We start from the raw sequence: 15,443 nt of genomic DNA, 5'->3' as shown, positions 1-15,443 counted from the left end.
CAAAAGTGGTGCTGGGACATCTAGATACACACATGCAAAAGAAGAAAGTTGGACCCCTACATCACATCATATACAAAAATTACCTCAAAATGGATAAAAGATCTAAATGTAAGAGCTAAACTATAAAAATTTTAGGAGGAAAACAGAAGTCAATATTCATAATCTTGGGTTAGGCAATGATTTCTTAATTACAACACCAAAAGTGTAAGTGACAAAAAAGAAAAATAGATCATTTGGACTTCATCAACATGAAAAACTCATGAAACTTGAGTTTCATGATATCATCAAGAAACTTAAAAGACAACCTGAAGAATGGAAGAAAATTTTTGTAAATAATATACATGATTAAGGGACTTCTACCAGAATACATACATCTATGTTTACAACGATGCATCTTACAACTCAACAACAAAAAGACAAATATCCTAATTATAAATGAATAATTTAAATAGACATTTCTTCAAAGAAGATACATAAATGGCCAATAAGCACTGAAAAGATACTTAACATCACTACACATCAGGGAACTGCAAATCAAAACCACAATGTGGTATCACTTCACAACCTCTAGGATGGCTACAATAAAAAAGACAGACAATAACAAGTGTTAGAGAGGATGTGGAGAAACTGGAACTCTCATTCACAGCTGGTGGGAATGCAAAATGGTACAGCTGCTTTGGAAGACTTTGGCAGTTCCTCGAAATGTTACACATATAGTTACCATACGACCTAGCAATTCCAGTCCTAGCAAAACACCCAAGCCAAATGAAAACTTGTACACAAACATTCATATTGTGGGATTACCCACAATAGCTAAAAAGTAGAAACAACCTAAATTTTCATTACGTTATGAACAGATGAATAAAATGTGGTATTTCAACGAAATAAAATATTCTTTGGCACCAAAAAGGAATGATGTCTTGATACATGCCACCACGTGGATGAATGGTGAAAATATTATGCTAGGTGAAAGAAGTCAGTCCCAAAAGACCACACATCACATGATTCCAGTTGTACACAATGTCCAGAGTAGGCAAACCTATACATTCAGAAAATAGAAGAGAGGTTGCCTAGGACCAGAAGGGTCAGGCAAAAATAGGAAGTGGCTACTAATGGGTATGAGGTTTCTTTTCATGGTGATGAAAAATACTTTACAATTATATTGTTGATGATGGTTGCACAATTCTGTAACTATATTGAAACCCTTACACCTTAAATGGGTAAACTCTATGGTGTGAAAATTATATCTCAATAAGCCTCTTAAAATAAAAGGAAGAAGTGGGCAACAACAAAAATGTATTTTGAGTGTTCTGATGGGGGGTGTGTGATATGTGAGAAAATAATACAGGAACCCTACAGGGCTAAGGCATGAGGATCAGGAGTCAGGTAACTAACCCCAGGGCTGAGAGGACAGTAAGGGCAAAGGACCTGAGGTTGAGAAAAGAATAAAACATGAAAGGAAATAAAGGTAACGCTGGTGTGGTGAAAGTAGAGGAGAGAGACAAGAGATGGTTAGATAGGTGGGCAGGGGCCAGATGGTGCAGGCCACCTTCGTGTCATTAGACTTTTCCTGAGTATCAATAGGAAGACATTAAGGGTTTTAATTTTTAGGTTCGAATTTTTAGAAGTATGCTCAGACTACAGGAAATTGATTAGAGGGATGGGGTGGATATAGGAAAATCAGATAGGGAGCCAATGCAAAAATCAGGGAGAGAGATAATGTCTGAGAAACCTAAACTGAAGTCATTTGAGGGGATAGTGAGAGGTGAGGATGTGGAGACAACAAGCTCTTGATGAAGTCTGGCTCTAAAGGGAGGAGAGAGAGAGAGAGTGGTAGCTGGAAGGGAGGTGGAGGAAATTTAAAAGATAAGCATGTTTAAACAGGAATTAGAAGGCTCCAGAAAAAAAGACAGGTTTAGTATTCCGAAGCCAGAGGCGAGAATTCATTCAATCAAGCCCTTGCGAAGGAGGAAAGAATGAGACCCAGAACCTCCTCAGAGGGATATGCCCTCGAAGAATAACAGAAGAAAGGTAGGAGATGATTACAGATGAAAGTGGGATTGTAGATTTGCAGGTAGAATTTATTCATTTTCCTGCTTCCAATTCTGCAAAACAGTCCATGAGCCAAGAGTGAGTGGATATGCTTTCATAATGTAATGTCAGAGGGTGGTGATTAACAAGGAAGGCAGGGATGATGATAGGCATTAATGAAAGAGACTGAAACACACATAACCATGTCTCCTATGTTATACTTCTTACATAATCTTAAGGCACAGGAAGTGTGGAAAAATTAGGGGAAATTGGGAGCCTATCTAGCAGAAAGGATAAGGAGAGTCCAGTTATTTCAAAAGTTTAACCTTTAGATCCTGCATGCAGAATTAGCTTAAAGACGCAATGGAAGAATCGTTTCTGATATTAGAAATCATACAGGTTGAAACAGAAATCAGGCAGATTGGAAATTCGAAATGATCAAAAGTTCTGTTTTCAAAAAGGAATGAAAGGGGAGTTCAAGAAAATACAGTTGGATCTCATTAACTTGGATCTCTGCAACGTTTGTTAACTTGTGTTCATTAATAATCACCAAGGATTCATCAGGAAATATTTATGCTAAAATAATATTTCTTTATGGAGTCAGTGTCTGTGTCTTGATTTCAAGGTATATGATTGGGAGATTAAATACATGCTATTTACAAAAATAACAGTGTCCCAGCATGTGTTGATCACAGGACAGTTACATAGGAGGCCTGTATGCTTCAAAGGGACATTGGCACGTAGAGAATGGTCACCGAGAAGTCCTGGACAAGAACCACCAGGAATAAGTAAAGGAGAGGCTTTGGGTGAGGCAGCAAATCTCTCCTCAAATATCTGAAGGCTTGACATGTCCAGTCTTTAGTGGTCCAGAGAGTAGAGCTAGAAGCCTGGGTAGAAAGTTCCAGGGAAGTAGAGTGTTACCTCTAGGTAAAGAATACCTAACACCCGAAGATGTCCAACAATGGGGAGCACAAAATATTGAGCTCCCCAGTCCTGGAAAATTCTGGCAGACTCTGCAGGGGCTTCTGCTGCAGCAGGGTGGAGTGTAGACTATGTATCTATCGAGTCTGTTCCCTAAAAGTAAACATGTAGAAATGTGACATGGGTGTGTTAATTCTTCAGCACATTCCTGCCAGAGGTAGAGATGCTGATGCCGGCAGATATCTGTGATCTGTCCAAAGCTGCATAGTGAGGCAGTGGTGGAACTGGGTCTGGACCCAACTCTCCTCTCCCCAACATCTCATCTTTTCTACTGCTCCACCCTTAGCCGTTCCTGTGATGAGTGACTGCCTTTCCTCTTTGGGGCTTCAATTAAGAATTCTAGAATGAAACTGAACCACTATTTTACACCATACACAAAAATCAACTCAAAATAGATGAAAGACATGAAACCATAAAACTCCTAGAAGAAAACATAGGAGGTAATCTCCTTGACATCGGTCTTGACAATGAGTTTTCTGATTTGACACCAAAAGGACAAATAAACAAATGGGACTATATCAAACAAAATACCTTCTGCAGAGGCAAAGAAAACAATTAACAAAATGAAAAGTCAACCTACTGAATGGGAGAAAATATTTGAAAATCACATAGCTGATAAGCTGTTAATGCCCAAAATACAGCTGGTGCCAAAAAAATGTATACACATTTTAAGAAAGGGAAAAGCTATTAAAATTATGCTGACAGTAACTACTTTGAGCACCTCTGGTAATTGAAGTCAAACGTGACTTGTATTCATCTTTTGTTATCTGTACATATTATTACAATCTTAATACAGTTTTTTCCTTTCTTAAAATGTGTATACATTTTGGGGGACACCTTCTCTATATAAAGAACTCATATAATTCAATAGAAAAAAAACGAACAATCCGATTCAAAAATGGGCAGAAGATCTGAATAGACATTTCTCCAAAGAAGACATACAAATGGACAAACAGACACATGAAAATATACTCCACATCATTAATCCTCAGGGAAATGCAGATCAAAACCACAGTAAGATATCACTTTAACACCTGTTATAATGGCTTTATCTAAAAGGCAAGAGATAAACGTTGTCAAAGATGTGGAGAAAAGGGAACCCCGTGCACTGTTGGTGGTAATATAAATCGACACAGCCACTATGGAAAACAATATGGAGTTTCCTCAAAAAGTTAAAAATAGAACTACCACATGATCCAGCAATTCTACTTCAGGGTATTTATCTGAAGGAAACAAAAACAATAACTCAAAAAGATATCTGCACCCTCATTTTCATCACAGCATTATTAACAATAGCCGAGACATGGAAACAATCTAGACGTCTACCAATGGATGAATGCATAAAGAAAATGCAGGGCACATATACAATGGAATATTTTTCAGCCATAAAAAGGAAAGCAGTCTTGCCATTTGCAACAACATGAATGGACCTTGAGGGCATTATGCTGAGTGAAATAAGTCAGAGAGAGACAAATACTGTGCGTTCTCACTTATATGTGGAATCTAAAAATAACCAAAAGTGAAAATACAACCAAAGCCATAGACACAGAAGAGACTGGTGGTTTCCAGAGGTGGGGGCTTGAGGGGTGGGCAAAATGGGTAAATGGGGTCAAAAGGTACCAACTTGCAGTTACAAGATAAATAAGTCCCCGGGATGGAATGTGCAGCGTGGCGACTATAGTTAACAGTGCTGTATATTTGAAAGTTGCTAAGAGAGTAAAAGTTCTCATCATAAGAAAAAAAATTGTAGCTATGTGTGGTGGCAGATGTCAACCTAATTTATTGTGGTGATCATTTCATTATATATCTATACCTATACGTCAAATCATTATGTTATATACCTGAAACTAATACAATCTTAAATGCCAATTACATCTCAATAAAAATAAATTAATTAAAAAAAGAATTCTAACTCCCTCACTCATGACTTTCAGGCCACCCTCTTTCATGAATGCCCACCGGTCTACGTGGCTTAGATGAAATCTTCAGTCAGCGTTGACCTTGAAACTCAGGGGGCCCTAAGCAGCTGCCCTTGACTCACACAGTTAAGGGCTCTGTAATTTCTGAGGAGGCTGCTCCCAGGGAGAGAATCTTATGGGTAGTTCCTGGAGGAGAAGGGGAATTGAGCCCCTAGACAGAAATGATTCTAAAGATACCACGTCTTACCTGGGCTCTGGGGTCTGCTCCACTCCTTGCTTCAGTTGTACATGACCAGGTTCATCCACTAAGAAATAAGCATAATCATTACAACCATTCTTTAAACTTAGTAGCTTAATATAGATCAGGGCAAATAGTACCTGCCTCCCTTGACAGATCTGTTTTGCAAGGCCTGAGAAACCTGTTCAAGAGGGCCTCGTGGCCACCTAGTCTCCTCAATGCTTTCCAGCTAATTCTAACCTAAGTAGGAGGTCCCAGCCGCCTGTCACAGCCCATCTTTTGCTAGTCCCTGAACAGCCAGGCAGTGAGAGGGGCGACCGGCTGGCTGGGCCAGGAGGCCCTTTCGAACTCCATGGGAGGAAATTTAACGTACAGTGAGCTCAGCAGGTGTTCTTCAGTTCCCTTTTGGATTTATGACTCCCACATAATCTTCTGCTTTATTAAGCTATTGGAAAAAAATAAAATCTGTCTGCCAAGATCCTAACACAGCCTTGGCAGCCAGCAATATATAAAGCCAGTAATTGGAGTCAGGGGGACCAGCAGCTTGGCTGGCCTTTGACAGACTGTTCAATATCCTGAGATAGAAAAATGCCCCCTGGAATCAGATGAGGAGAGGAGGCCCAGGTGGTTCCCTATCTCTGGGAGGGGAAGGCAGCTCACCTCCATTTTTGTCAGGTAGAGTCCTTTTCCATCCTTGGAAAGGTTCTGGAAAGTCTCTAGGGTAAAGAGGAGGAGAAGAATCAGGACAGGCCTGAGCCCACATGAAGATAAAAACAGACGCGGTGATTCTGTGTGAAGTACTCTTTTGCCCTCTACACAGCACCTTGGCCCTGCCTCCTCTTCTCTTTCCAGCCAAACTCTACAACCGTGGGGCGGCTTGGGGCTCGTTCGTGTCTTCAAAATAGCACTCTCTGACTGCTCTGGCCCACTGGCCCCTCTCCCTTTGCTAGTTTTCTTGCACTTTGAATCTCTCCACACTTGACCTTGGGGATGTATGGGCTTGTCTTAGGAAGTGTTTCAGGGGCACGGTTTGGGGAAACCACCCTTGTCCAACAGAGCACTCTCTAGAGCAACGTTTACACCTCAAGCTTCTCATTTACCCTCCCAGAACCCTGTTCTCTCAATCTTAATATCAATTGCCTAGCTCAGAGCTGTAGGATTTATAGAGGTGCCACATAGCAGGGATGGTGCAAGGATCAGAGTCGAAGCCAGACCCCACTTCTACAGCAGCTCCGTTTTGAGCTCTCATATGGCTTGGGGTTCCACGTAAGATTTCATTAAAACAAAGGGGTATGCTGCTAAAGTGTCAAAACCTCTGGCTTACATCATTGAGTTTCTGAATCCCGAGGAAAGACCTCCGGCCCCCAGCTATTCCCACATGTGTGCAATTTCTTCAGCTGAGACCCAAATCTATGACTAAACAGTAGATTTAAACAATAAATACAACCTGGGTTGGGGTCATCGTAATTTAACCTGGCTCCCCAGAGGCAGTGAATACATAGGGTGATGAGGAAATGAGGGGCCTGGGATAGGGGAATGTCCTGGGGAGAAGAGTGCAGAAGGGAGATTGGGGACACAAGCCAACTACACCATTACACAGGCTAATGGTGGCTCTGTCGCTTGGGGCAAATACTCTTCACACAGGACCCCAGGCTACCCCACTACTGAAGCCTTGCCCAGACCTGCGAGAGGGGTACGTTCCTGGTCTTCTTTTGTCTCTGTAAAGGCCTCCAGGATGTCCCTCAGGTGACACTTACTTGCCGTGGCTTCCAGCCGCATCAGGAAGCAGACCAGGCTGGGGAAGCTGACCCTGCCACTGCTGTCACTGTACCGGAGAGTCATGAGATCTAGCAGCTCATTGCTGATGGAGATTCCTGCAAGGAAGTCTGGGCCACAGGGGAGCCGGTGAGCGAGGAGGAAGCCGAGAGTGGGGTGGTCTTTTGCTTTGCAAGTCCTGATAAACTTGTTCAGAGGGCCTAGTCGCCTTCAACCACTGTTTCCTACTCAGCTTAGCTTCTCCTCTTTACTCTTTTTATGATTCTCTAGTTTCCTCTTTCTTCCTCTGGGCACAAACAACTGTTCTAGAGTTTGGCCAGAGGCAAATACAAGATACTCAACACCCTGACTGATCTGGGGACACTTCAGCCTTCAAATCACTTGATAATTCCCAGGTGGGATGAGTGCTGCCAGGACACCTGGGGTTTGTTTCCAACCCTGCCTATGTCAAACCTTTGTCTGCTGGTGACCTTGTAAAAACCGCCTTCCTCCCCTACCCTATGACTTATGTGTGGTACTGTTAGTGTGGCTCGATGTGGTTCCTGGAAGAGGGGTATTCAGTCCCCAGCCGGTCATCCAGGGAAGAGAATGGTCCTCAGAGGGGAGACCACAACACAGTAGGTGACCTCAGGTGGGCAGGACAGAGGTGCCTTGCCTTTTTTGGGTCTCGTCATCTTGCACGTCTAGTTAGAAGCTCTGGGGAGGTACCAATCACATATGTGACCTTAAGTTCTGCTGAGCCAGTGGAAATTTGCAAGCAAAACCATCTATCAAGAGGACAAGCTGGCTGCCTGTAGGCCCTACAGCCAGAGACTGGTTTCTCCAGCAGAGCTAATAAAGTGGGAATTTGAATGCCTTTGAATAGGGCATGCGCTCTCTCACTTGCACTCTAGCCCCTGAAGGCTTTTGAGTTGAACTCCAGCTATTCTCTCTTTCTTCCTTTTATTATTCTGGAGTCATTAGTGAGGTCTCCTTTAAAGATTTCATCTTTCACTGGCTAGTTGGTGGTTCTCAAAGTGTGATCCCAGGACCAGGAGCACGGCCTCAGCAGAGGACTGATTAGAAATGCAAATTCTTGAGCCCCACCCCAGCCCTCCTGAGTCTGAAACTTGAAGTGGGTGGTGAGGCAATTCGGCCTGTTTTAACAAGCCCTCAGGTGGTTCTGATGCTCACTCGAGTTTGAGAACCATAGCTCTCTACTGAGAAGAATTAAGGGGGAGGATATATGCTAAAGTGGGCAGCAGCAGCCCGTGTTTTAACCTCTTTCCAGGCCAGGAGCCGCAGGAGAGAAAACTACGGTAACCTGGGGTTATCTGATTTTGCATCTTATTAAGGATGGTGCAATTTCCTGACTTAACCTTTCTGTGATCCATTTCCCCATTGGTAAAGTGAAGATAATGATTCCTGCCCTTCCCAGTTCCACAGTAGTCAAGACAATCAATTGAGATGACGTGAGTACACGTTCTTGCTGAACTATGAAGCACTCCTGTACCCTAAGGTATTATTATCATTAGTCCAGGCCTGAAGGCTCTTGTCTCCTTGAAGCAGTCAGATGCCATAGATTTCATTTAGCCCCAAACCCTCTGTGAAGAGAGTGTAACAGCCCTCCCATGAGTATTTAACCCTAATGGCCCAGAGGCTGAGAGGAAGCGTCTCCAAGGGGGGCTTGGTTTCTGGTCGGGTATCAATCATACGGGGATATTTTCTCACAATTAGAGTGGTGCTGGGGAGAAAGGCAAGTGGGAAAATGACTGGCACATGAGAACTCAGGCAGGTCAAGATGGAGTCTGAGTCCAAAGCCTGGAGGCCCACAGAGGCTAGTGTCCACCAGGGGAGGACCCGGAAGCTGCAGCCCTCTTCTCTCCTTACGGCCCACACCGCTGCACCGGCCTCGACTGCAGCATGCTAGGGCTGTGTGTCGCACACATACCGCCACCACCCCCAATCATTGGGGCTCAAAGGATCCCCTGCTTTACCTGTATTCTTTATGGCCTCCCGCAAATACGAGCTTAGGAAAACCCCAGAGTTCTTCTGGATGTTCTGGAAAACACTCTGATATGGAAAAGAAGCAAGAAGCCCTCGTGAAGTCCCATTGAAGAAGATGCCCTGGGTAGAGGGAGGTCCCAGAAGTCCCTTTTCCATCTCTGGAGGCTGCTTCACTAAAACTCGAGTGGGCCCAGCTCAGAGGCAGGCAGGGCAGCCCAGCTGAGGGCAGAGGAAAGCAGGGGTGGGCTCTGCGTGATGAAGCCACCCGCTCTGACTTCCAGCTGCTGGCTTGTAGGTTCCCCTCCAGGGCCCCTGGCTTTCGCTCAACCAACCTGCCCTCTCCTCTTACTCACCCTGGCTCACTGCTTTCCAGGGAGGTGTACAGCTCTTTAAAGAGTTTGCGTAAGGTGGTGGTTCAGAGCACAGACTTTACAAGCAATCTGCTGGGTTTTCATCCCAGCTGTGTTACTTTGGGCAAGTTACTCTTTCTAGGAGCTAGGTACCGTGATTACCCTGTGCTACAAAGGGGGAAACAGGACACGTCTGTGATTTTGCCGTATCTCCTGGGAGATGGGGAGGAAGGGAATAAGGTGAACGAGCAGCTGGGGATGCCGCACTGGGCCCGGGAGGAATGAGGAGGGCGAGGCTACCTGGGGGTTTTAGCAATAGTCCACAGTGACACCTTTCTCCTCCTGGAGCAATCCTCCTCTTGCCCCTTGAACAGGCACTGTCTTCTGCTGGTGTGGATATGCCTCTCCAAACACAATGGGAGCTCTCCTTGAGGGCAGGGGTGGGTTCCTTTTCTTTTGTGCCCCTCAACCCTGGTGCAGGGTCAGGACCCAGTAAATATCTGCTAACTGGATGGAATAAGAGTGCGAGTCAAAAGAAAGCACGCCGGTACCTGGCAGTGGACGAGACGGGTCCACAGTCTTGAAAACTCCCCTTGGTCCAGCCGTCCATTCACTTTCAGCTGCTGGGGAGTTAAAAAGTTAACCAGTCCATCGTGCAGTGAGCAGAGGGGCCAGGGTCCTGACAAGGAGCTCTCCATCCATCAGCTAGTAACATAGTCCAACATCACCAGAATAGGACATGGGCCCATGCCCGCTGCCTCCTGCTGTGTCTGAAAGGGACCTGGCTTATATTTATTTTACAAGGGAAAATGGTGAATTGGAAGGAGAAGTTCTGAGAAAGGGGGCGCCAACATCCCTTGCATCCTGGGGAAGAGAGAAAGCCCAAAACACAGCCCCCAAAGCCTTCACCAGTTGGAGTGGGGCCCCTGGCAGGGGAGAGTGGGCAGAGCATGAAGGGGTCATGTCAGCTCCTGAAGCAACAAAATGTGTGCAAAGTGTGCACATGAGTGGATAGAATGCATTAAGTGTGTTAAAGCCAGCCCTGGTCACTCCATACAACGGGTTTAATGAGAACCCGTGAAAAGAAAGAATGGATCTCTGAGGAACTGGAGTGTGAACTGGAGTGTGACTGGAGTGGAGTGTGAGGAGGAAGGGCAGAAAAGACTAGACTGCTTTGCAGGGGCCTGGCAGATGTGACACCCTTCGGGTTATCTCCCCCAGGCCGTGGAGCTGCGTGGCCATTTTCATTCATCTGCAGGGATGGGCAGTGTCTCTGAGTGATTCCAAACCCTGCTGACAGAGACAGGGCCTGATTCATGATTTCATCAGAAAGCCCTCTTGTTCGGCAATGGCTGGCTTCAAGTTCCCAGTCGAGTCTTGTTAGGAAAGAAAGGGCTGGGGATCTGTCTTTCTCCCAGCCAACAGCACACACCCAAGGAAAGAGCTGCAGGTAGCAGCTGGGGGTTAGGCACACGTACAGCTAGTCCCTCCTGCCAGTGGGGAGATGGGGTGGGCAGGAGTGAAATGGCTACTTGGAGAGAGAAGTCAGGAGACCTGGGTTTGATTCCCAGCCCTGCCACTTGTGGCCATGGAATTTAGACAAGTCACTGGATGGCCCCAACCCCGGCCTCCTCATCGGCAAAGACAGCATAATTAATAATGGGGTGCAACTGCCGTATACACCTATGTGTTTTCTACAAGTTTCAGTGATTATCTTTATCGAGGCTTCTTAAGTAAGGCATTTCAATAGTGAAGACTCCTCCAGTGTCAAGGGGAGGGATGGAGAGAAAATAGTTCCCATGGGTGCTGCACAGAGACAGAAATCCAGGCACAAATTCTGAGTAGATGTGTGATCTGGGCAAATTACTTAAGCTCTTTGAACCCCCATTTCTTTCATTGTATGACAATGCTTCTCGTCGTAGGGTTGTTGCAAGAATTACAAGGAAGAAACACGTATGTACCAGTACAGTTCTCGGCTCACAGTGGATGCCTGGTAGATGGTAACTATTGTCATTATTGCTGTGGTTGTGCTGGAGAGTTGGGGAGTTTGTATAGAATCCACAGAAACCCAAGCTTGTTGGTGAGCTCTTAGTACCAAGGAAGAAGAGGAAACACTGAGAGAAAAGCGTTCCCCAACATCCTGATTAGACTCCTGGGCAAGCTCACAGAGCAGATGGGCTCTTGGAGCTGGGGAAAAGATGGAGGGATGACTGAAAAGGATACATCCATTAGAGCCACAATGCTCCGGCACTCATCCAAGGAGAATGTATCCCCTGGACGTCCTGAGATGGGGAAGAAGAGGAGGAACTGAAATGTCTGGGAGGGTGGCATTGGACTGAGTTGGCAGTGGGGATGCGGCTGGGGGCAGCAGGTTCTTACCCTTCAGGAATTCCTGGTTGAGAAGGCTCTGAAGCTGGGCAGCATCAATGTTCTGTCCCTGATCCAAACAAGGGAGGAATGCAGGAATCACTCAGTGCCCAGGAGCTTCGGGGCACACCTGCCTGACTCTAAAAACCCTCAGATTTCTAATAACAGTTCCCACCGAGGGCCCATCTCACCTGTGTCATGAAGCCATTTCTGATAGCTCCAGGCCATGGTGATAACTCCCTCTCCTGAACATCTGTAGTGCTGATTACTCCTGACATTTGATACTTGGTGTGGGTCACCTTGCATTTATCTCTTCATTCTTTATTGGATTGAAAGAAATGTTTGCTTCCTCCCTGCTGTGCTGGGCACTTGGGAGCCCCTCAGGAGAAGTATTATTGAATGAATCAATTCAGCCCTGTAGGTGTGTTTCCCCATCTGCTTCCAGAAAGAGACTAAGAAAATATGACTACTGAATGTGTGTATGTGGTGAGGGGAGGTTAAAGCGCTGGGCCTGGAGGCTAAGAGAAGCCACTCTAATTGAGCAATTACTTAGCATTAGTCTTCCCAGGCACTGAAGCAGAAAGGAGACATCATGGTTTTCCTTGGGAAACAACTGAAGTTGAGGGGAGAGAAACTTGTCCTGGCCTGAACTTCCGGAGGCATGAACTGCATTCAATTTTCTACCAGCGACATGGAGTACCTTTGTGGGCAGTGCCTTCCATGATGGTTTTACAGAGAAGTAGAGCTGTTCTATCTGTGGCTGTTTCTTACTTCAGCCTGGTAAAAGCTGAGGGGATAAGGTGACATCAACACCCCAGAAAAGCTTTTACCTGGAGGAAAGCTGGAGTCAGGCCTCTCAGCAGGTGGCTTTGCAGAGTGGCATTAGGTCATGGGGAAGAAGGTGACTCCTTGGGGTCTTTGAGAACCAGCACCCCAGACAGTTGCTCTCACCACACAGAACCAAAAGCAGAAGCAGTCCGATAGCCTGTCCTTACGGGAGTCCTTCAGCTAGGAGGGTGCCCACTCCTCACGATGCCCTAAAGAAACATGTCCTGCCACTGTCTGAAATTGGCCCTCACGTCACTTCTTCAATGCCTTCAATGTTGGTTATGTCAGTGCAGTGTGCCCACGATCAACTGAGTTTTTTCCTCAAAAGAATAATGGCACCTTGCTTTGAAGAGCAGTTAATATGCTGGTGAGGGACCCTGACTCACATGGAATCACCAACCAGGATCTAAGTAGCTTTGGGGCATGGACCATGTCTCCTTTCTTCTGCATGTCTCCCACCCTAGGACAGCCCCTGACCTGGACCCTGCACCCAATAAACCCCAAAACATTTGAGGAGATGAACATAGGAAGATGAGAAGGGAGATAAGAGACTCAATGAATTCCCAAAGAATTGTACATTGTCTCTGTCACCTCAACATAAGATCCCCAAGGACGGTTGCTTTGCATTCCCAAAGCTTAGCATGGTACTTGGAATATCCTAGATATTTGGGATGTGTTTTCCAACTGAATAAATGATGGATAGATGGACCTGACCCCAAGGCCGAGTGTGTCCTTGCTTTCCCACAGGCTTCCTCTGGGTTATGGTACCATCGCCACCACCATGGCTAACAAAGGTAACTTGTGGTGGTGGTAGCCATAGTAGCAAGTTAGTTTAAGGCTAGTTAAACTGATGCAAGAGATCAGGAGAGAGAACACAGTGAGCGCATGGAAAATATTTCACTCTCAATTTAACACGGAGGGTACAACCTCTGAGCATAGTTGACAGGTTGTGCAGAATGATGATGCCCGGTTGGCCCTGCTCAAGGGTGACCAGCGGAGGGGGGGAAGGGACTGGAATGCAGCCCGGCTTCCACTTCCCGGCCATGCTCCTTGGCACAAAATTGCACCTGTGTCTTATTTAATTCCTATCAAGACTCCAGCTACTCTCTATGAGGAGACATTTGGTTGTTGTTTGGAGAAGTCCTAATCAGGGAATCTGTCCCATTTATCATCTGACCAATTACATTTTCTTATTTCAGATGTGCAGGTGCATGGACCATGTCGAGGATTTTGCCATCTGCCCTTGAATGAATCTTGGTCTCAGGTATTCTGAGCAGGTCCTACTGATCACCTGGGGCAGTGACCTTAGCTTGGGCATCTGCTCTGGGGAAGCTAATCTGTCTAATTCAATGTAAATTGATTGAGCACCTTCTCTATGCCTGGATAGTAATAGGTCTTAGGGACAAAGAATGCACGTGATGTATCCTGCCTTCAGGAGCTCACTGACTGGGGACAATCATCTTGCATCAAACGAAGTGCGTTCTGAATCAACCCATATATGGACCTGAATCCTAGGTCCTTATTGATTTCGACGAGGTCCCATGCTGAGCTGCTCCTTGCAACATGTACCCTTCATGCTATCTAAAATGTAGACATTTTACATTTCTCCCTGTGTTTCCCTCTGGGCCCAGGCTACCTAAATAATTTCCCTTTGGGCTGCCTCCTGATCCTCACTGGCCCATGTACCCTCTGACTGCCTGGCATCCTTCCTGTCCTTGGCCTCTGACTGGCCCAGGGCTGGCTCCACACACATGATCGTCTGTAATAGTTTCTACTTCCCACACCGACATGATAATTAATGGTAAAAAACTCCTTGTGCAGAGCCCTTGGCAGCTGTTTTTAACCTGACAAGTCAAGGAGTTCTTCATAGTGGTTTATAAAACCATTAAGAAAATCCCTTGTGCACATAGGTGGCTTGGCAGGAAAAGGGCTGTTGGTGCTTTCTGAAGCTGGCCAGCTCCCGGGAGGAACCATGCCAAGGTTGGTGAAAGATGGCAGAGTGGCAGAAGGACAGATTTCAAGGGGTGTTGCCAATTGCTTGCTTAAATATTTAAAAAGCGCACACACCCACACACACACACACACACACACACACACCATAATGAGCCTTTCCTTTTTTTGTAAGCTCTACATTTCATCCCAGATGTCACCCAGGTAGGGCGTCCCTTCTCTCCAGGGTTTGGTAGCCAGCTCAGTTCTGGAGACATCCAGAGAAAGAGACTGATAAAACAATCTCATCAAGTCACTTTTCCTCTGTATCTTGATAAAGCCAGGGAGAGATTTCCTTCTCTCTGGTCCCTCCATCACCTGTCCCCATGCTAAGTACTATACCTGCTGAGCATATTTGTAGAACATGCTTTGTTGGGAGCCGTTCTCTGGAAGACTTGCCTGGATCAAAGGGAAAATAGGCACCATCAAATTTCTGGGGAAGGAGGCTACCTACCTGGTACAGTGAGGGCACAAGGACCCCCGGATCTGAGACAGAGTCTTCATCGCATCAGATAAAAACTTTACGGAAATGGGAAAATGGAAGTTTGTGGAAGGAAGATGGTAGGGTCCAGCCTGGCCTTGGAGGCCTGGTCTTCTCCCCTCTTCCCTGCCTCTTTGAACCATCATGGCTCATATGCTGTCTCTGTGTTCATTGGTCAGTGATAAGGCAAGAAGGAAGGAGACGGGAACTCTTGGGGGTGGGTTATGGCCAAGGAAGCTGAGCAGCTGAACCTGACCGCACACTTACCTTCAATGCTCCGAGGTTAAAATTGCTGCCCAGGTTCCTAGAAAATCAGGGGGACAGTGTGACAAGGATGACCAGCTCACTATTAAAAATAAATTTTCATATGCAAGGCAGCCTAGGTGGCACTGGACATGTACATCAAAGACTTGAGTGGACAGCCTTGCACAGCAGGACGTGAAGTGGGCAGACATGGCAGTCAGCAGACAGATGAGCATCTTGACCATGTGTCCAGT

The 15,443-nt window shown here is 45.9% G+C and overlaps 1 protein-coding gene across 1 annotated transcript in view; it reads right to left on the bottom strand.

Annotated features, from left to right (window-relative positions):
• Window positions 1-5,209: 5,209 nt before the first annotated feature.
• Window positions 5,210-15,443, bottom strand: part of CAPN13 (calpain 13) — a gene marked incomplete at its 3' end in the record, with an annotated part of 46,118 nt that continues 35,884 nt past the window's right edge. Inside the window, exons 13-21 of the mRNA XM_081068450.1 lie at window positions 15,214-15,250; window positions 14,808-14,864; window positions 11,661-11,718; window positions 11,505-11,563; window positions 9,833-9,901; window positions 8,922-8,997; window positions 6,927-7,055; window positions 5,830-5,885; window positions 5,210-5,236 (exon numbers count right to left, since the gene is read on the bottom strand). Of these exons, the coding sequence (XP_080924576.1) occupies window positions 5,210-5,236; window positions 5,830-5,885; window positions 6,927-7,055; window positions 8,922-8,997; window positions 9,833-9,901; window positions 11,505-11,563; window positions 11,661-11,718; window positions 14,808-14,864; window positions 15,214-15,250 (568 nt within the window). The remainder of the gene's footprint in view (window positions 5,237-5,829; window positions 5,886-6,926; window positions 7,056-8,921; window positions 8,998-9,832; window positions 9,902-11,504; window positions 11,564-11,660; window positions 11,719-14,807; window positions 14,865-15,213; window positions 15,251-15,443) is intronic.

The sequence above is a fragment of the Rhinolophus hipposideros genome, assembly GCF_964194185.1.
Source record: "Rhinolophus hipposideros genome assembly, chromosome: 12".
NCBI lineage: Eukaryota > Metazoa > Chordata > Mammalia > Chiroptera > Rhinolophidae > Rhinolophus > Rhinolophus hipposideros.
This window is presented reverse-complemented; position numbering and strand designations above follow the sequence as displayed.